General features: G+C 39.8%; 2 protein-coding genes across 2 annotated transcripts in view; both read right to left on the bottom strand.

Annotated features, from left to right (window-relative positions):
- sik2a (salt-inducible kinase 2a) overlaps nucleotides 1-10,454 on the bottom strand; it is a 67,064-nt gene extending 56,610 nt beyond the window's left edge. The window contains exon 1 of the mRNA XM_036524142.1: nucleotides 10,024-10,454. Coding sequence (XP_036380035.1) covers nucleotides 10,024-10,320 — 297 coding nt within the window. The 5' untranslated portion in view covers nucleotides 10,321-10,454. The remainder of the gene's footprint in view (nucleotides 1-10,023) is intronic.
- Nucleotides 10,455-16,358: 5,904 nt separating this feature from the next.
- layna (layilin a) lies at nucleotides 16,359-20,993 on the bottom strand. Its single transcript, XM_036525403.1, has 7 exons — nucleotides 20,918-20,993; nucleotides 19,652-19,949; nucleotides 19,151-19,308; nucleotides 18,988-19,032; nucleotides 17,427-17,513; nucleotides 16,804-16,906; nucleotides 16,359-16,707 (listed from the first exon to the last, which is right to left on the bottom strand). The coding sequence occupies exons 1-7, from the start codon at nucleotides 20,991-20,993 to the stop codon at nucleotides 16,359-16,361; spliced, it is 1,116 nt and encodes a 371-aa protein (XP_036381296.1).
- Between the last annotated feature and the right edge of the window lie 961 nt (nucleotides 20,994-21,954).

Here is a 21,954-nt window from a genome sequence, read left to right as displayed (position 1 = left end):
TGCAACAGTTTGACACTGCACATTTAACAAATAGTAATGTATATTTATTCTTTCAAATGAAGCATTCAAAGAAATTTACCCTAAAGCACAGTCCTTCTGAATTACAGTCGTCATTTAAGCAAAGGTTCACGAAACTTTAGCTCGCTTGCGGCTGCACTCTATGTCGGAACATCACGGCAAAGCTGAAAATACCTGTTTGCCGCTTTGATGTTCCTTTATTTGGCCTCATCATCACCATGGAAGTCGAGTTATTAAATTAAGTTTGCACTTCACAGTATTTTCACTAACTTTATCACAGTCCTTCCAAACGGTACCCTACTTTTGTATGAGCTGTCCATTTTTCACATAAATGACTTATGAGCAAAAGGGCTCCTAAAATCTCCCCGCTGCTTCAGAAAAAGCGTGGACGTACAGGCTAGTTTTAAGGTTTGATATTTCATACTTTATAATCAAAATGCAGCCTAAATGATGTATCAATTTGCTTTATTTCTTACGCAATAATTGCGTAAGAATAACTGAATGCTTCTGAAATAGCGATAGGCATTTGCTGCGTAGCCAAAATAAGATAACCATAGAGAAATTTACCCACAACGTCAATTAGCTCCCTTTTAGCAGGCCCTGTCTCTCTCTCGTACACGGTCTCATTCGAACGTACACACACGCTGCAACTCAAATGTGACCCTCACAGATAATCTGTAATGCCAAATGTGGTCATTTTAGTTATTGCAATTTTTATTTGATCTTTTTGCTCTTTATTTAACTTTATGCCTGAAAAAATATAACTAAGTAAAGAGGGTTTGCAATTAAGCCCATGTTGTCACAGCCTATTTCTTTTCACACCAGAAAAAAAAAATGTTAAAAGCATTCAAATATCGGCCTGAAATATTGGTTATCGTCCTCTTTTTGTCACTGATAGTCATTATCGTATTGGCCTTGAAAAAAACCATATCGGTCGACCCCTAGTGTGTATAAAGTGTATATGTATTATCTGTGTGCGTGTGTGTATACACACATATAGGCACACATCCTATTCCAGGAGAGTTTAAATCTCTTACACTTTATGAATTCTCCAGTTATACAGATGGAAGGAAGTCAGGTCAGAATGTTGATGAAGGGTACTATATCTGTGCCTTACTTAACCCTCCAACCTGCTGTTTTACATGGCCAGTTCACTAATCACTTACTATACAACTCCATGGCTTATTCATACCATATGCATTACTGTTCTGATTTATCAGGGTCTTAATCAATTGTGCTACCGTCCAGTTCACCACTACACCACACTGCTGACTTTGTTTTTCAGAAAAAGCCAAATCAAATGAAATAAAATACAAAACCAAGACATATTCTTTGGGGTTCAGGTTAATGAAGCCCTGGTTATGAAATAAACCAATGGTACAGCTCCAGGGAACCAATGAAACTAAAGGAAATTTTGCACAAAGATATACAACTGTGCTGATGGTGCCTTATTCAGCTTGTTACCCACTTTATCAATTGAACTTTGTCATTTTACTAGAATGAGCTGCTAAAATAACACACTGTGTTTCGTGTGCTGTTCTCTGCTTTAGTTTCAGTGTATTCTGACATGACTGATGTAGGGTTGCAACTAACGACTATTTTGATGGTCGAATCTACCAATTATTATAGAATAATCTATCAATTATTGAAATGAATAATTGACTGTTTGGTTTATGAACTGCACAATTACTCAATGGCTCTTATTTATCTGTTGGCTTTTAAATTTAGCTTGAGGTTGTTTTAGGCATATTCTAAGAATAAAGACAATAAAGATGAGAACTTCATTCAAAAATATGTCTTTAAATGAATGGTTACTAGAACTAATTCAGTGAGGGCAGTCACTTCCTGGGGAGTACAAATCTGCTTCCTTTGAAGAAAGTCATCCATGGTAGCATTACGAGATCCAAAAAACCCATAACTCGTTCAAATTAATTTGAATGCAACCCACACTGGGCACACACGCATAGACATGAGTTGTAGAAATCTTTCACATTTTAGAAAGTATCAAATTGTCTGGTGTTCTCTAAACTTGTGCACTAGGCAGCAACATTATCTCCAGCCATGACAACGATGCAACGTTTAAGCAGAGAATTTCTAAATAGCAGACGGGCTCTGGTTTAACATTATAAAGTTAGGGCACATTTGTAATGTGAACATGGCCGGATCTAGAGGTGGGCAGGGGTGGGCATTGCCCACTCAAATTTTAGCATTGCCCACCCAAATTTTCTGGCCAGAAGCATGTGTAGGCTATATCTGTCAGAGTACTTACGCTCATTTGGAATCCTGTAGACGAATCACTTTTTTCTGCCCCCCCCATGTCAATATCATTGGCTAGCTCAGCGATTTCATACTGTTCCGATTTCTGATTGGTTGGATGGACACTACAAAACTTGGAGACGGAAAAATTAACTGACAGTTCTACAGTGCATGGCTCTTGATGTTTTTCTCATATGTAATTTAAAATTGACATATTAAAAAAATCATTGTACATTTATTTTTTGATAGTTTTACTATTATTGGTTTTGTGTTGTGCAGTATAAGGGGCGTTTCTGCTGGGGTTTAGGACATTGGCGACACCTAATTTAGGACACCTAAATTTCATCACAGCAAATAAATAACAACAATGATAATAATAATAATAATAATAACTTATTATTATTTTCTGAAATCATTTTGCCCTCTAACGTTAGATTTTGTGAACTTGTCTGTAGAGACGGGGCACACAGTTGCAGGTTCAAATGGCTTTATTTAAACAGGTTTATACCACGGCTTGGTTAAATACTTGTTGCTGATTGGCTGGAGGGGTGTGCATTATTCCCTTCCCCATTATTTCACTTCAGGGTGGTTAACAGCCCCTTGGCCCTCGCCATGGGGCCGCATCGTACCACCCTGTCATGGTTTATTTCCATAGAACTGCACCGACAGTCGTGCTTTATTCCTTACTTAGAAAGTGTCTGGTTATAATTCCAAGGTGTGAATAGTGTCAAAGAACATTAGCTGACATAGTTCACTAGAGATTATTGCCTAACGTTTGCTTTCTGAGCTAGTCTGCTTTTACAGTTGCCAGCTAAGGAGCTAACTGATGCACTTTATTATTTTAGTTAAAGTAGTCTCATGTTTCTTATTCTGATAGAATTGGGCTTTATGATATATTTACGGTACATTTGAACCATTATTATTATACACTACAATAGACCACCCAACTAATTAGGTTGCTTCTGAAGGTAACAGTGTGTACCTAATTGAATTGTGGTTTGCCAAAGTGAAAGGGGTTGAATACTTTTGCAAACAGCTGATTTAGAATAGGCTACTTAGCTAGCTAGCCAGTTCCCCTAGCTAGTTAGCTACTGCTGTTTTGAAAGAGTGGTAGCTTTAGGAATCAGCTTTAGGACGCTTTATAAATATGATTTAAATAATTTCTTACCTGGCTAAATTACGTGGAGGACTTCTGATATCCTGCATAGTTACAGTCAAACAGCCAAGCAGCGATTTCTGGTTCCTATTAAACAACTTTCTGCTAATGCAGTGGCAGCTGCTCCAGAATCAAAGGCACTGGGTCCAGCGCCGTCACATGAAGTGCCGAGTTCAAGTAGTGCATTTTCCCTGCCCACTCCGCATTGACGCATGATGTTCATAGTTCATATGATGTTCAAAGTATATATAGTTAGTTCATAATTACTTCAGGTAGCCTGGTATTTACAGTTTTTCTCAATTGCTTTGGCTAAAGATATTTAATATTTTCAAAACAACAAGTGCAAAACTCACTTTTTGAAGGTTAAGCCAAAGTAATTGAGAAAAACTGTAATAACACATCGACATTCCAACATTTTAAACATTCCATCTAAATGATTGGCTGTAGCAGATGACCTATCATCAACAAACATTGGCAGACAAGCCATGTTCAAACACCCTCAGTAGGATGCAACATGAAGCTGGATTTGAACCAGAAACCATTTAAATTCCCTATCTGAGATACTGCCACTGGCTGTTGGTAGCCTATAGGCTATACTATGCTTTTTTTGATATGCTGTAAAAAGAAAAGTATGCATTGGTGAATACAAATTGCCCACCCCAAAACTATGATTGCCCCCCCAATTGGGGAAATCTAGAACCGGGCCTGAATGTGAACAGGATCGCTGTGAATAATAGGTTATTATTTTCTACACACTGTATGTTCAACGCCATTAATAATTTATTGATCAAGAGAAAATGTATTTCAAAATAGAAAACGTTACAGCTCATAACGTTAACGTTAAACATTAACATTAGCTATGCTAGCTAGCTAACTAACTTAACCAGACGAGTCTTCATCATCCAGACAGCCAACGTGCCACCTCTTCAGATGCTCGAGCATAACTGATGTGCTCCCATGCCAGGCAAGGTCAGGTCTGCAAATGTTGCAGTTCACAATCTTCTTGGCAGTTTTAACCCTTTCAAGCGTATGGTCACACTGGTGTGATTAGCCGTTTAGCGCATATGCTAAAACCGGTGCGATTAGAAAACTAGATTGGAAAAATTCTAGCTAATTTTAGTTTTGAGGAAACGACTTAACATTTAAAAATATAGCAAATGCTAATTGTAAACTATGAGAAGCTTAATAACGCTAATAAAAACATAACGAACCATGTAACATAACACGCGCGCTACATAGCATAAAAATAAGTTACGTGCAGAGTGAAATGCTGCCACACTTTTGAGGTCTTTGGTCGTGAAGGTGTTGCCATCTCTATTGTTCACTCCAGTAAAGCAACATATCTTAGGCTACATGTCTGAGCATTCCGAGTCAGCAGGAAAAACACATGCGATGACGTCACCAACTAATCGACAGTTAAATTCGTTGGCAACTAATTTGGTCATCGATTTTAGTCAACTCTGTCGATTATTCATTGCACCCCTAGACTGATGCAATGAATAAGGATGCCCAATAGAGGCAGTTTCTACTGCAACTGCCTCTAAAGGATCTTGGGTAAATCATGCCAAGAATTATAACATATATGAATCACAACAGTATGAAAAAGTACTTTATGTTATTAGAGTATGGGAATCCCCTAATCATATAATGGTCTTAATAATATGGGCCTGTGACATTCAACAGTACAACACTTACATAATAGTGTAGCTTCACACATGCTCTGCTCTACAGCTCATAATTACTTGGGTCACTGCAATGGAAGTCCATGGGATAACCAAACTCTTGCATACTTTACAGCACAAACAAAAAGCATTGAGTTTCAGTGGGCAGAAATGATGTGTCTAAGTTTCGAACGCAGTCAGGCAGGTCTTTGTAGGAAGGCAATGTCCTTAACTAAATTAAAAATTCAAATCATTTTTGAGTGTCTCCTGATGATTTGTGTAGGCTAGAGGTGCCGTTCCAGTTCATATTAATTTTCCTTCATTTTTCAAGATGCTCATGATGGTCTTTTAATATCTTAGAAACAACAGAATGGCCATTCTCACAGCTGTATCTGCCCATGTAAACAGTGTTAGTACAGGTATGACTCCTTCTTGGATTTTCTTACAACTGTATCTTGTTAATTTTTGTATCAATGTTTTAGTGGAGTGCAATGTATTTTTGTATGTATTGAATGAATGTATTCATAATATGACAGAATTTCTGAGCTCCATGAGAAATGTTATCCCAGGGAACCTCTGTTCTGCTTCAAATGTACCTCCATGAAATTACAATTTCACCACTGAGGTCTACTGACTCCTAAATGCAAGGAGTTTCAATAACTTTAACAGTCCTGCTCTAAAACTTCAGGACCCTATCTGGACCCCTAGAAATTTAACATAGCCGTCCAGGCTATGACTAAGATGAGGACCTGAGAACACTAGTGAAAGAATACTCTGGAATACTACAAATGAGATTATCTTTATTTAATGATTACGATAACATTTTTAAATTAAAAGTAGTTCCTATGTTGGTAGGATGCTGATTTTGCAAATGGGGAGGAAATGATGCTGAGATTTAGGAAAAGGAGAGCAAAGGACTGGAAATGACAGGGGAGAAGTACAGCAGAAGCCAAAAAGTGAGACTGACCCAATGGTGGGCTTCTGTGCTTTACTGAAGAGGTTGCAATGCCTACAGCCACTGTAGAAACCTTCAGTTGTGTTTGAAGTCAGACGTCAATTGCCAAAGTGTGAATTCTCAACTTTGCACTGCTCATAAGTGCAAAACCAATGTAAGGTGCCAGTGCTGCCGCTGTCATTGTCATTATAATCATAAACAGGTCCAGGTCCACCGAAGCAAGCTAATCCTACCAAAACCTTGATTTTTGGCTTAGATATCAATTCCTTGCTCAGATTTTCTGGCACACAGCACACATGATTTGATGATTTGATGAGTGATCCCATGATGCCCATTCTAAACCAATGTTCATGAACAAGCTCAGTGACCCACATTCATGGAGCCTTCTTACATTTCTACTAGATCTCATGCTTGCAATTGCAGGAGGGCACTTAATGAATTAAAACCATCTTTTGAATCTTTCCATTTATATACAATTGCAGTGTGATGTTCACATTCCCACAGAATTTGATGATTGGAATGTAAATGCTATTGTATTAAGATTATAGGTATTTGAATGCATCCTAAAATGGCAATTCAGCAAAGAGAACACAGCAGTCAAGGTTTTTGGAGAGTATAAAAACTGTACAATACATCTGACTGCAAAGTCCTGTAAATACTCATTATGAAAAAGAGGTCAAACTGAGTCAAAGAAGAAATGTTTTAGAAGCAGGAGCTAAATGGAGCTGATCATGTTGAAAGTGTCTTTTAGCTGAACAGCAGGGGAGGTACACAGGAGCTGCTCAATCTGCTAGCAAATCCCCTTGCAAGGATAGAGTTTACTAGCTAAAATGGACTGCTTCCTTAAATAACTGTTTGCTTGCACATCTGTTACAGTTTTTTAGCAATTCAGAGAATGGCCGCACACATGTCATACTTGCATCAACATACAAAAGAAAATCATATTGTTGCTAGGGTTACATAACTCATGCACAGGATGCAAGAAAACATTTTCTATAAGACAGTTATTTATGCTGTGCTTTGGAATGTCAAGACGACAGTTTATGTTGTGTTTTGGCATCTCAAGAAGACATTTGGCATTATATGAGATCCACCTTGCTGATCTTTTTTTTAGATCACATTTGAAAATATGTTTGAAAATATATGTGTATTATCATGATATTAGCTTCCCAAGCTACAGCATCTACATTGAAGTACTTGTTGATGGACAGGAGAAACATTACACATATATTATGTACTATATACAGATTAGTGATGCTCTATTTATTCATTTACTAGTCATTATGTGCCAACTGTTAAAAGCTGGGAGCTCGTCTGTCAGATTTCGCTAAAAAATCTCATTTGTACCCTTGAGCAACACACTACTTCCTAAACTGCATCAATAAATATACAGATATATAAATGGATGACATGTAACTCCAGAAAATACTAACTTATTTGCATAGATGCTAAAAATCTGTAAATTGAGGGGAAACTTTTGGTATCCACTCATTTTCTACTTCTATTAAATGGTTGAAGTTCTAATCACATTCATTTAATGAATTATAGGTGGTCACTTTGTTGACATTAAACTACAGAGTGCTCACCAAAGTAGCTTTTTTCTTAAACAGTATAGGAGAAAAACAATAAACATTATAAACAAAGGTAAATCTCTCATATCATGGAATGAGCTTCTAGTACAGTGGTCGGGAGGAGAGACGCATTTACTGTGGAACTCAGAATTTACTGTTTGTGACTGCAGGATTGAAACTAACAATATCACTTTGCGCTAAGAACACCCAGGTAATTTTTTTTTTTAGCAAAATCTAAGAGGAATGGGCTGCTTGCTTCCTCACGCACTTGGTATGGAATGACCATTATGTAATATGTAGATTTTGACAAATAACCTAGTTCCTCAAACATGGCTGCAAAATTGGTTGGAATACCAACATTCCATTATTAAGACTTTATTATTTACTTACTTATCATTATTTATCTTCTTCAGACAGAACAATTAAGTGGTAAATGAGCTCACTAATCACATTCTTTTTTTCCAAAGCAATGCAACACTGCTACATGTCATATAAAAAGCAACATTAAGAAATGCAAGAAATATTTTCTAAATCAAATCAACCATACTACCCCAGCCACATAACACACAGATTTTCTTCCATTTGAGTAAAAAAAAAATCAGACAAAATCGCAAATCAAGATCAAACATAGTGAACTAGCAGTCCCTTTTACAGAAGAAGAAGATAAAAAAACATTTTTCTGGATGAGTGCCTTGAAAGTGAAAAGTTGTATCCTCTCAACATAAGTATGTAAGGAAATTCTATACCAAAGTCAATTAAAAGGAGAAGTATAAACTATGAGTTTGAGTAAGTGATCTTTCAACTTTGTTGTGAGCCAATAAATTGTCAAACTTTATCAAAACGCACATCTCAACATGTTAGCAGCTTCTGAGGACACACACACACCCATAAGACAACCTACAGCTGATACAGTAATATATGCATGGATGACAGAAAATACACACTGCAAAAACATGGAAGCTCCACAAACCACAGCTCAAGGAAAAAGTTTCAGCAAGATGCCCTCAGGCTTGGGTATGGGTAAGCATGCAAAAAGCAGAGTGTTTCATGCCATTCCCTGTGCACCAAAAATTATACGCAGAGCTACAAATCTGAGGACGGGTTATGAAATTTCCCTTGGTGGGTCACTTCAGGGTTCTTTTTATTTGTAGTTCAAAAAAACAGTGCAAGTCAGATCCATTTCAAAAAGTATTTTGTAATGTCTCAAGACTACATGTGATTTGTGAGACAGCTTGAGAGAACATGTTAAGCAGAGACAGTGAAATACACTGGAGTATGTCTCGGGTTCACAAAACCTCAGCAACAGTAGTCTGATTGATTGCTAACTAAAACAATGAGTTGCACAGCATCGACATGTGGCATGTTAATCTTATTTGCAGCACATTAAGGGTATACAGCAACTGTAACATATGTAAAATGTAATGACGTATCATTACACGTTTCCTGTAGCATGTTCTTGACACTGAAATTGAAAATTGATATGGATATTGAAAATCTGCAATCAATATACTAACAAATCTTCCTAGAATTGTATGTGATCTTTCCTTAAAGTCTTAAAGTGAATTACATTAGATTTAGAGGTAGTCCCAGTTCCATGTTTTGTACTGGCTCTGGCCAATGTATAGCAATATAGAGCGTATAGCAATGCAGCGCACTGATGCAAAAAGTGTCCCACATTTGAGTGTTTGATCTGAATGGTCTTTCACAGAGCGAGACAGTGTGTGTCCATAGAACGATGGAGAATGCTTTCCCTTTCAATGTTCATAGAAAATATGCACCATACATAATTATTTGCAGCTATGCAAATAATGCGACAGACTCATAAGCAATATAGCGACAGCAGAAGACAACAGTAACACTGACATTTTCTTACAGGTGCCCGTACATACAAAATTTGCTCACAAACTTTAACATTCTATTTTTTCCAGACAGAATAATTTTAAGCTTTATGAGATATACGTCCCGCCGACCACAGAAATGCCCATTTATAATCACAGTACCATAAATTACGACATTGTGACAATGCATAAAAATAATACCATCTGGACTGAGCGCACAGATACGAGGGCCAGCTGCAAGGAGTGCGCTTGTTGCAACAAATTAAGTTTTGCACGCCGCTAAATCTCATGTGCGAGCATTTACAGTCCAGGTAGTTATCACAACCTGTGCGTCATAAGTGATTTAGTCCGATGTGCAAAGGACACTGTTAAACCAGCTTTGTGGACAACATGACTTTTGCTCCAGGGGTCATTGGCGCATTCTGTTAACGCGGACACCCTCTAGTCTAGATAGTAACCGACTTGTTTCCAGTCCGGTCAGCAGCGCTCGCGTGGCCGTTGGAAAAGTGGAAAAACGCTAGAGTGTAATTAACTTTATTTAGCGGACAAGCCAAGTATCTGTACTCACCTCTGTCTTAGTGATGCGATGCCTCGCCAGCTTCACGACTGCAAAATTACCTTTTCCTAGAGTGCGTTCGATATCGTAAAAGCCCACTCGAACCGGACCACGAAGCATCGGTTTTTGATGACAGTCCGCCATGACCATGCTGTATTGGGGGCGGAGGGGTGTGCTGCAGAGAGGAGGTGACCCACTGCTTTTGCCTCTTGGTTTGCAACCTACCGAAAAGGGGGGAAGACCTTGCCTCTTGAAAATACAAAATGTTGAATGCCGGGTTTGTGAACCAGGTGTAACATCGTTGAGCATGCACAAAGTGCAACAAATCTAAAACGGCCATAAATCTAGCGTCGCGGTCATTTATGTAGTTCTTACCAATACCAAAGAGCTACATCGTTAGCGGGCTGTAACGTTTACAGTGCTGCTAGCAGTAGCACACGGAATGCCTCCTTGCGGACGGCATGGTGTGCTCTACTTGGCGTGCATTGACGTCAGAGCTGTTGGTGGGTGTTTGTGCAGGGGGCGGACCTTTGAAGCCGTGCCACTGTCCACTGCCAATTCGTCTCCAAGACAACCAGATCCACCGCTTACGTCAAACGGCAGCTATTGCAATCAGCTATCAGTCTGTTTTCCCGACTAGCGTAGAGAAGATAGCCGTTTAGCTATTATCGACAGAAGCTTTGATAAAAGCTTTTGTTACAGGACTTGAAGTGGAGGACAGGGGGTTGATAAAATGTACATGAGTAATTGTTTGAGCTGGTGGCTTTATGTTCGCTGCTTGGCTCGGAATGTTCTGTAAAGTTTATATATATATAAATTTTATAGCCTAGTTAGTCTAGCTGTTTTCAAGGAGATAGAAATCATTTTCGCACATAAATCCTGCGAGTTGCTTGCAAAGTGTTTACACGGGCTTACACTGGCTGGTGTATAAACATGCACTGGACGCTGAAAATAATTGTGTCTTTATGATTATTCCGACGTTGTGATGTGTGAATTTTGACATGTGTATTAATTTACAAATAGGCTACGCAAATTAACGTTTGCATATAGGCCTACCGTAAAACTTCCAATAAACGCCGAGGCGTTTAGCCTATATTTGCTTTAATTACTTTACTTTACCAGCGTTTATTGGAGAGACGGCTATAATAAGATACCTGCGTTTATTTCACCTAAAGCCCTCAGGCTTCTGCAAGTTATTGCAAGCTGAACTGACCAGGAAAATTCACCATGTTTTATTCCCCAAGTAGCCTCCTTAATAAACATTATGCTGCGCTCTTTGGTAGCAACTCAAACAGGAATCACAAATAAAATAAGTTATACATTGTCATTGCAAGCCTATGATGGGAGGGCACAGTCTCTAAGAATAGCAGTATCACTGTGAATTTAGGCTACCATGATCCGAAAGACAGCTTGTTTTGTTCGTTTATGTTTAATTCGTGAACAGATGAACACACATAAGGCAAATTGAATTCACTAAACAGCCTCATTTAGCCTTATGTAAAAAATCATTTGTTTGTGCTGCAAAGTCATTAAGAAATATGCCTAAAGCATCCCCAACAAAAAGACATAGGAAAGACACTGGCTAAAATTGTGCTTGCAAAACGATTTAATTTCATTTAACATTTCAGTTGTCAATGCTATGCCGTAATGTGAAAATTAGCCTACTTTATTCTCTGCTGTGATGAAACTTCGATAGGCAGAATAGGTTACAGTAAAGCATCTTCAACATATTTAAACAGCGCGACCGAAAGCAGTGCTATACAAACGTTGCCTTAAGACGTTGTCTTAACTTGAGGCTCTCATGAGTTAACAATAATTAAAGTTAGCGATAAAGGTAATAATAATGTTGAACATCCACAGTAGCTCGTTTATTTAGTTTTTTAGCCGCAAAAAATTAAATAGGACTACTGTAAGCATTTTAACCCACTGCTTTTTCGTTTTATAGTCACGAAAAATAAATATAATTTTCCCCGATGTTTATTTGAGGCAGGCGTTTATTTCACTGAAAGGCTCGCGCATCGCGACTACAATAGCCTATAAGTGAGAACGCGTCTGTCACGGACAATCTCCTGTTGTGTGCTACATGTGTGAAAGGGCAATTCCAGCCAATTTCCGGACCCGATTCTCCAGACTTTTGTCCGGAGTTCATGTGCAAAAACGGCTTAAGAGACCTCTTTATTAGAGACTCGGATGTTATTAGAAGGTTTACTGTATTATCTCACGTTTCTCCTCTCGCCTCGTTTCTCCTCGGTGCAGCTGCCCACAGCAACCTTGCTTTTGTCTATTACAGTAGTAGAACAGCGCCATCTACTGTGCTTTCTGATGGCAGCAGCATAGAAAAGAAACGACTCAGCACGACTGAAATTTTGAACACTACCTCTTTATAAACGTAATTATTAATTTCAATTTTCCATGACACGTCAACATTGGAATCGGAATAATAATATATCTAACAAATCAGGAATGATAAATAATACATACTGGTATGCAATTCCCCCACTACAATAATACCACAAAGACAAATTAGCAATTACTGCTATAATTCTTCATGACCTATACTCTTTCCTCAGATGAGCCGAATTGTGTTTTTCTTATTTTTGTCTCCGTATATAATTCACAATCCACCACTATTACAGCGTAACATCAGAGAGTCCCATATCACTAGTGTGTTTCCTGAATGTGTGTTCCACATGCGTTTTTCTTTCCATTTCCCCTTTCACATCCTCCCTTGACACTCAATTGTTCCTACTGTCCTTTTAGGAACTGCTGTCACCTAAATGCACTGCACTCTTCCATTTTCCCGACCAAGATGTCTGATTTCTGAAGACATGTGAAATAAGTAAGGAATCCCATGCCAACAATATCTTCCCTCATATGTGTTCAGTGTACAAAATAGAGGCTGTCAGAAACAGACAGCATTTTTAGAATGTATCATTTTGACTCAGAACAGAATGTTCGCAATAGATTACACACTCACACACGCTTACATACACTCAGTGACCACTTTATTAGGTACACCTCTCTAATATTGAATAGGACCCCCCTTTGTCCCTAGAACGGTCTGAATTCTTCGTGGCATGGATTCAACAAGGTGCTGGAAATATTCCTTAGAGATTGTGCTCCATGCTGACATGATAGCATCACACAGTTGCTGCAGATTTGTGGGCTGCACATTCATGCTGTGAATGTCCCATTCCACCACATCCCAAAGGTGCTCTATTGGACTGAGATCTGGTGACTGTGGAGGCAATTGGAGTACACTGAACACATTGTCATGTCCTGGAATGAGTTTGAGATGAAATGTGCTTTGTGGCATGGCGCAAATTTCCCCACCTGGGGGTTAAAAAAGTACTATCTATCTATCTATCTATCTATCTATCTATCTATTATCCTGCTGGAAGTAGCCATTAGAAGATGGGTAGACTGTGGCCATAAAGGGATGCACATGGTCAGCAACAATACTCAGGTAGGCTGTGGCATTTAAACGATGCTTAATTGGTATTAAGGTGCATAATGAGTGCCAAGAAAATGTTCCCCACACCATTACACCACCACCTCCAGCCTGAACTGTTGACACAAGGCAGGATAGATCCATGGATTCATGTTGTTTACGCCAAATTCTGACCCTACCATCTGCATGTCGCAGCAGAAATCGAGATTTGTCAGACCAGGCGATGTTTTTCCAATCGTCTACCATCCAGTTTTGGTGAGCCCTTGCCCACTGTAGCCTCAGTTTCCTGTTCTTAGCTGACAGGAGTGGTGCCCAGAGGGGTCTTCTGCTGCTGTAGCCCATCCACCTCAATGTTTGACGTGTTGTATGTTCAGAAATGCTTTTCTGCATAGCACTGCTGTAACGTGTGGTTATTTGAGTTACTGTCCCCTTCCTGTCAGTTTGGACTGTTGTGCAAGAAAATCCCAGGGAATCAGCAGTTTCTAAGATACTCAAGCCACCCCATCTGGCACCAACAATCATTCCACGGTCTGAGTCACTTAAATCAGATTTCCTATCCATTCTGATGTTTGGTCTGAACAGCAACTGAACCTCTTGACTATGTCTTCGTGATTTTATGCATTGAGATGCGGCCAGATGATTGGCTGATTAGATATTTGCATCAACGAGCAGGTGTACCTAATAAAGCGGTTACTGAGTGTATATACGACCAAATGAGGTGGAGAACTGTATTATTATGCACTGTCCATTTTGTGGTTGTTACTGATAAAAATAAGTTCTTGAGAGTGCGAGGCTACATTGAGAATGGCACAGTGCAGCTGTCATCAGCTTTAACTTCATGGCCCTGTACTCAAGTCATGAAAATTTCCTGAACATTTCTTACCACTGACGTTTTTTCAATAAACTACATTAAAATGAAACTATTTGTGCTCTCACCCTGATTTTGCGCACAGGTTTATCTCTGGACCTTTTTGCAGTTTGATGTGTGGCTATCAGAAGGACTCACTTATGAGAGATTTGAAGGATTGAACCCAGTTTTCTCTTGAACACTTGTACATGGTTTCTTTAATGTTTTTATTTAAGATTGGTAAATACTTATTCCTACAAATCCATGAGAGGGGAGACTCTACGCCGAGATTCAAATGACCTGGCCTTCCAGCAAAAACTTCTCAGTCTCTGTAGGCTGGCAATTATAAAGTCATGGGAACATGGGAACATCTACATTTGCTGTCCATTGCTTTTTTGCTTTTTAATCTGTTCCTGATGGTGTCCCATAAATTTTTAATGGCAGGCTCCTTTCTCTAATTTTGCATAAAATTGATATTCCTGTGAGGCCAGGTGTGAACCAACAAGGTAAATCTTCCTGCCACGTAGCCCATTCTATGATAGTGATGCAATGCCTGTACTGTACCTACACATTCATTTCCAAAACCCCACGGTTCTCATATTGTCAGCTTTATGAATCAGACTTGTATTTGAAGACCTGCAGGACCAGAACTTCAAGGATTCCTTTAACACTAACTTTCTCAGCACAAGAATAAAAATGAAAATTCTGAGAAATGACCTTCTAGATGTCGCAAGCACATTATGGAACCCTTTTTAGGACATCAGTTGATTCAAAGTGATATAAGTTGTGAACTGTCTACATTCCCTTGCAGAGCAATATCTCTGACCCGCTGTGTCTCTAGTATTTCACATGGAGTTCATCAAAAAGTTTGCAATACCCCTCATATGTCTTTGCCCTGATGAAAACAGATTTAACTGTACTTGTTAAATTTCTATAAAAAGAAATGATCTGAGCTGGTATTGCCACAGGTGAAAAATGATTCCTTTTCAATTTTTGTTTTCCTACACTACCATGTCAACTGCATGATGGGCCTTTAATTGTAGCCTTCAAGTGACTGCTAAGACTCTTACTACAATCTTTTTAAATCTGGTTTATTGAGGTTTCATACACATGACTTGTATCATAGCAAACACATTCCAGTTTCACTCAGTTCAAAGTGCAAAGGGTTTTTTTTGGGCGACAGAGCTTAGTCAGGCACAGGCTTTGTTCTGGGGACAGTTAAGGTGGACATGACCTCATCCTTCACACAGCCCGTTCAAACCCAGGCAAAGCAGCGTTACAGTGCCATGCAAACACCGGGAGAATCTGCGCTAACGTCTCTTCTGTTTTAATTCAGTTCACCCACTGAGGAGTTGCATTTCATTCACTGATGGTCTGCTTTTGCTGTTGTGCATTTCACACATCACTTTGTCTTTGAATCCCGTGAGGAATCACAGGGTTTAAGGTGAAGAGGTGGAGAGATGACTCTGAATCTGTGCTACATTTCCGATGCGGCATCAAAATAGGGTTTCAATTCTTATTTTTAAAAATCATATTTTAAAATGTCCTCAGCAGGCCCTGGTTCACATGGGCAGACCAGCATGTTGCCAGGAAGAATGGTTCAAACAGTAGTTCTGTAGTGAAATTATGCACAGCCAGACAGATCTACTAGGGAGCTCTGCGCATGTTGTGTATGTGGGATTGTGACTGGGGAGAGTGATTGTTTCATGAGAACATCTGTTTTGGTGGAGGGGCTTCTAGAGGGAGAGGTGATAAAAGCATTGTTCAGAGGAATATCAAAGTCAGTATCACGCGGTGCTTTGGTTTCCTGAGGCCGAGTCCAAGTCCCACCCCTTGCATGATCTGCTGTGGGTGGGGGGTTGCACGAGAGACAGCAGGACTGGACACACAGACAGAGGCGATCATGGGCTGTCTGAGCACCTGTCACCAGCAGGGGGCAGTAGAAGCAGAGGGCTGGGGAAAGGCTCAGCAGTTCAGACCCGCAACCTAGCACTGCAGTGTATAGCATGTGAGGAGGACTGGGGAGAGGGATGGTATCCGTGAGGTGGCTCAGTAGCCGTAGATCTCATTATCCACCCAGCCCGTCTCACGATAGTAGCGGCCTCGGCTCTGGCAGGTCTCATAGATATCGTTGGTGACAAAGCCACTCTCTGTACTGGCCAGAGTCACAAAGCCGCTTTCAGTGTCCCTGCCTGCTAGGTTGTCATAGTCACCTGGCGGGGTGTCAGGCGATGAGCCAAGGAAAGAGGTGTTCTTGATGTCTGGGCGGGTGCCAGCCAGGTCGGCCTCCTGCTGCTTGCGGATGACATTGTACACATCTGGGCTGGGGCTGTTGCAGCGCTGCCCAGACACCCAGTACCCTGGTTCCTTGGGACAGGTTTCAGTCTGCTCCTTCTTCCTGTAAGTGAAGACAGCCTTTGTGAACACAACACACCTGACACAGGACCATAGAAACCATGCACAAATTAACCACAGTGCTGCAGGTGGCCGCTACCTTTGTGCAAGGAGCTTGAAACAGAAGACCCCTGATGCCACCAGCAACAGCAACAGCAGGGGTATGGTGGGCAGGACAATGTAGGCAATATTCAGGGCATTGTCTGAAAGAGACAGCAGAGGGACACAGAGACATAATTGGGTGGGTTTAGTGACCATGTGAACAGTAAGATGTCCTAAAAACTAAGATCTTAAGGGACTTTTTATTTTAAGGGACTACATCTAATGTTACAACTATGTTAATATGAGAACAATCAGTCAGTGTAGCTATCCTTTTTAGAGTTACCTCCAATAGTTGGTGCCACATAATGTGCATGGCTCAGAACTTAGCCCCTTCCTACAGGATACCCATTTTAAATATGTTACAAACAGACTACATATTATGAGTTATGTACTGAGTCATGACTTTAGGAATTAAATTCACACTAAAGGACAATTTTAAAATGCAAAACTTGAATATATGTTATGAAAATAAAGTGAACATGGTATGTGTAATATAAAGTAATATATTAAAATATATATTAAAATACATGATCATGCTTTAATTCTGCTTGACCCTTTATTTTTAATTGCACAAACCAATTTTACTGTTGAAGAAAAAAACAAGTTCATTTATTTTAGTACCTGTTGGTCGAGACACCTCTACTTTGACCTTCTGATCATCCACTGTAACTGCTGGATACTTTGGTCTCAAAGATATGGTTGGAGCATCTGAAAAAGTAATAGCAGGTATTAATACTTTTCACCCGTATAATTTCATTCTCAGTTTTAACTGCTGATGATGCTTGAAAACAATACAATACGTATAATATATAATGTGATATTTAACATTTTACAGTAGATCAATATCAGCCACACACACACACCTTTCAGTTTACCAGTGTCAGTCAGATAAATTTTGAACCACTCATGAATTCAGACAAAAATGCAGTGACTCATGTTCAGTGAAACTGAATGAGACTTCAACTTTATTTGCATTATCCCCCACCCACCAAGACCTCCAGCTGTTAAAGGGCACTTTCATGCTCCGGCAGCTTGTTTGACCTTCGCTGTGACACAATTATACCTTTGTCAATCTGGGACAAGCAAGTGCTCTAACAACACAAACTTGAAACTCTTTGCATGTTCAATTGCACTTTCCTATTATGAAACAAAGATGATCTAAATTTAAAAATTATGTCTGAAAGTACACTTCATGTAGATCAGCTACAAGTGTGAAAGTGGCAGCAAAAGCAGGGTAGCTAACTATACTCATTTTGATCAGTATGTGCCCTTGCAACAGAAACACTAATCCATAACACAGCATAAAGGGTGATGTGTGGCCAAAGAACTTAAAAGCTACAGACCAAAATTAATTCAGTTTCCTCTATGGTGTTGCACATCCACAAGCCATTTAATAAGCTGAGAGTGCACTAGGTTTGGGCAATATCCAGATTTTCCTATTGTTATACATGACATTGTTAGTGGGGGTGGGGGTGGGTCATCTGAGATGAAATCAACAGGTAACATCACTGATGTCACTCAGCTCTCCTCTTTCATTATCTTCAGAACCAAAAAATTGCTTCATCCACTCACAATCCAATATATCCTATATATATATATATATATATATATATATATATATATATGCAGTTTTTTTCTAATATGGGATGTGTGCAATATCCTAACAGTTTCACTTTCCACACTCCCTCCATCATGACAAAACAGCAAAAGAATTATGGTACTTTATGAAAACAGTTCTACACACTTTGCTCAATCCATTAGCTGTTGAATACAATGTTACAAGCTGTGTGCTGCTTTCAGTCTAGTTACCACTGGAGTACGAATAGTATGAATATGGAGTATGAATACTACAGATATATAAAGCATGCTCTTTTTACCATTGACTTGGTTTATCTCACAGCTAGTACAAGCTGACTGCAGATCTGTTTGTGTATCACGATCATGAAAATCATACCAGCGAAATCTCCAAATATCCCAACGGCTGATATTATTGGCTGCTGGCCCAACCTTAGTTTGCAATGGAAAGAAACAGATGCTACAGAATGAATTCTTGCATGTCAACTTGTCAGAGACTTCATGTTCTTATCTGAACTCCCCAGGCTCAAACAAGAGCACAGATTTAGTGCACAGATTTAGTTAATTATATACAGTCGTATCTTTTTCACAGATTTGGCATGCTTACCTGTATGTGTAGCATTACCTGCTGCTGTTGAGACAGGCTGCTTTTCTGAAAATACAAGTGAAAGTGTTAACTCATTTATTGCCCATCCTTTGATGTATTTGTGTGACAGCACTGTTCTGCTGAGACCAAGAGATATGCTGAGAATGGGAAGTCAGATCCTCACCTCGGGTGTACTTGCAGATGAAGTTGTTCTTGGTGTCGCAGTTGTCATCATTCCACTGGAACATATAAGGGCCCCCGATGCCTGGGGGTGCTGAGGGCTGGTGGTACATCACCACACACACCTCGTATCCACATGATGGCTCATCCCAATGCCAATTCCTGAACACACACACACACACACACACACCCTCTTTACCGTACAAGACCAACAAAAGGACCTCAAGCGAAACACAAGTGACTGACTGAGATTAGCTAGACATTCTAATCCGTGGCCTTAAGGCTGGGGGCAGAAACTAGACTGCTAGACTACAATCTAGACACACTCATAGAGTACAACTCTGGCTATTACTCTTCTTGTCTTTATTTCCTATGCGGCAGACGGCAGATCTCAAATTCAATTGGTATTAATTGTAAAAGTGCTGTGTACTGATGACATGCCGCTGCTTTTCCTGCATTCCTGCAACAGTGTTTTCTCTCAGGCTTAAATGATACCGCTCCAGACCTGAAAGAGGCCTGGCTGCCATCCAGCCAGTGGTACTTTGTGCTGCAGTCACTGCCGATCTCCTGGTATCCCTGGCTCCTGCGAAGCCCTATCCAGAAGTCCCCATCGGAGGCACGCAGCTCCCGGATGAAGCTCTGGATGAGCTGCTGCTCGCTCTCTGACTCGATGCTGAGCAGCTCGCCACCGTCGCTGCGGCAGGCACGGCTGGCCTCCTCGAAGTTCACCTTGCGATGTACATCCTGGAAGTATGCAACCTTGTAGCAGGGCTGCTCCGTGCCGCGGCGGCAAATCCGCTGACCTGCAGGGAGAATAAGTTCTATTTTTACTTCATGATTTTAATTACAATAAAAATAACTAATAAAATAGATTTAAAAAATAGAATAAATAACAGACACTCATGCAGCAAAGTGATAACTACTATATTTTACTGGCAGTGTTAATGACCAAAACACTGGCATAATAGCCTTCAGTTTTGTCGAAAAAAAATTGTAATTGTAAATAATCATAACTACAATGATATAACATTTCTCTGTAGACCAGTAAACTGCTGAGCATATCACCGTTATCGTTCTTGCACAGCTTTCTCTCCGCATTTGGAATGTCCCGTCCCACGTGCATAAAATGCGGTTACATAAAAATGCGAATTCCTGCTGCCGTCCTTTCACATTGCAAAGCAGTAGTACTGCGTACATACCTCTGGGTTCATAGAAGTCCGCTTCTGGGGCAAGCAGGAGGTGACAAGAGACATAATTACAAGCAGTGCGACCATGAAAAGGAGAGACCCTTTGCTTGATTAAAAAGGTAAATCAGGGCTTCCTGTGAGATGACAAAACGAATTGAAAGGAGTCCTAAATGTCTACACTGTATGTAACGTTCTTTGAATGTCCTGTCACACATTGTTTTTCTATATATTGGAACTATTACACGACAGCACTACCAAGCAAAAGATGCACTCATGCAAAACAATCTCAAAACGCAAAGCAGCTCCAAACAATCCGACGGTTAAAACTATGAATTCAGAGAAATGAACGTAAATCAGGTGTTTTTTATTGGCATGACCACGTTCAAATAACTCAAGCATAGCTCCAGATGAGTCTAAAAACCCCGAAGGGGCGTAGCTGGTGTGCAAAACATTCATTCATTTATGCTGAAATGCACAGGCTACTAAGCAATATATTTAGGCTAACTGCAGAGGGTTATTTCCTGCAAATGTTGTAAAATTAATAATACAATGACCACAGGCATCGTTTATACCTGAATACTTACCACGAAACAGTTTGGATGCGTAGGTCGGGTAGCAGCAGACAGAGAGCACAGTTCCGAGAACTTTCATGAAATCCATTAGTTCATATTTTCAGCGAACAGCATCGAATCTCAGTATTGCTATATTACCGTGCGTATTTTATATCTGAATGAAACCTGCCCTGTTAAAGCTGGCGTTTTAAAGTTTACAACTCTTAACGAGCCCGAGAAAGAGAAACTGTCACTGTCAAATGTTTACTTCTTCGAGGTCGTCCGCACAGACTGCAATGAGACGGAAAGAGGGGAGAGGAGAGCCAGACAGTACGTGGGATCAAATCACAGCGTCATCCATTACCGGAGGCTTTACGTTCGAGAGAGAGAAAGGCTTGATCCGTAATCGATAGTGCACAATCAAAGTGATCATTTATAATGAGAATTGCTGACAATCTCGCTGAACAAAGTGATCTGTCTCTTTAAATACCTTTATTCTACAACAATATTGAAAGAAAGGTACAATTCCTCAGTTTCCCATCTGAAACGAAATGACAACGTTATACATACCACAGCCAACGGTTCTAAGTCTTTCGTGAAGCTCATAGTACTTTAGCGTGATTTAGAAATGCTACAAAACTAATGACATTACAAGCGTGGCACAGTTGAATAGCCAAGTATATCTTGACTTCATTTAATCTAAAAGAGAATAACTTAAAAGACAGATGTTGTATTTATTAACAAACAGTTCTTTTTAAAGTATTACTTGCAAAAATGCAACAAGACCAGTCAGACAGTAAAGTGCAATAGCTCCGATTCAATAGCCCAGTTGCTAATAGTCTTTCAATTCAGCACAAACCAGAACATTACAATAACTCCTCGAATTTTAAATGCTTTGAGATTCAACAATCAATCAGTTGGACGTTTAAGTATCAAGGCACACAAAAGTGTCTTGCTGTGTAAGAACGCAAACAGTTGAAAATGTGTACCAAGACACTGTTACTCTGAAGCATGCTGACAGGAATGGGGCTTGTTTGGAGGGTAGCATCTTCTGTTCTTAATTAGAGTTT

The sequence above is a fragment of the Megalops cyprinoides genome, chromosome 3, assembly GCF_013368585.1.
Source record: "Megalops cyprinoides isolate fMegCyp1 chromosome 3, fMegCyp1.pri, whole genome shotgun sequence".
Taxonomy (NCBI): domain Eukaryota; kingdom Metazoa; phylum Chordata; class Actinopteri; order Elopiformes; family Megalopidae; genus Megalops; species Megalops cyprinoides.
The sequence above is the reverse complement of the archived record's forward strand: the minus strand, read 5'-3'. Positions and strand labels throughout refer to the sequence as shown.

Excerpts from the sequence above, each read along its gene's own strand:
- layna (XM_036525403.1), bottom strand. The coding sequence starts at position 20,993 with ATGGATTTCATGAAAGTTCTCGGAACTGTGCTCTCTGTCTGCTGCTAC. Across the intron at positions 19,950-20,917 it reads CGCATCCAAACTGTTTCGTG|GTCAGCGGATTTGCCGCCGC; the intron begins GTAAGTATTCAG and ends TTCTCCCTGCAG. Across the intron at positions 19,309-19,651 it reads GGCAGCCAGGCCTCTTTCAG|GAATTGGCATTGGGATGAGC; the intron begins GTCTGGAGCGGT and ends GTGTGTGTTCAG.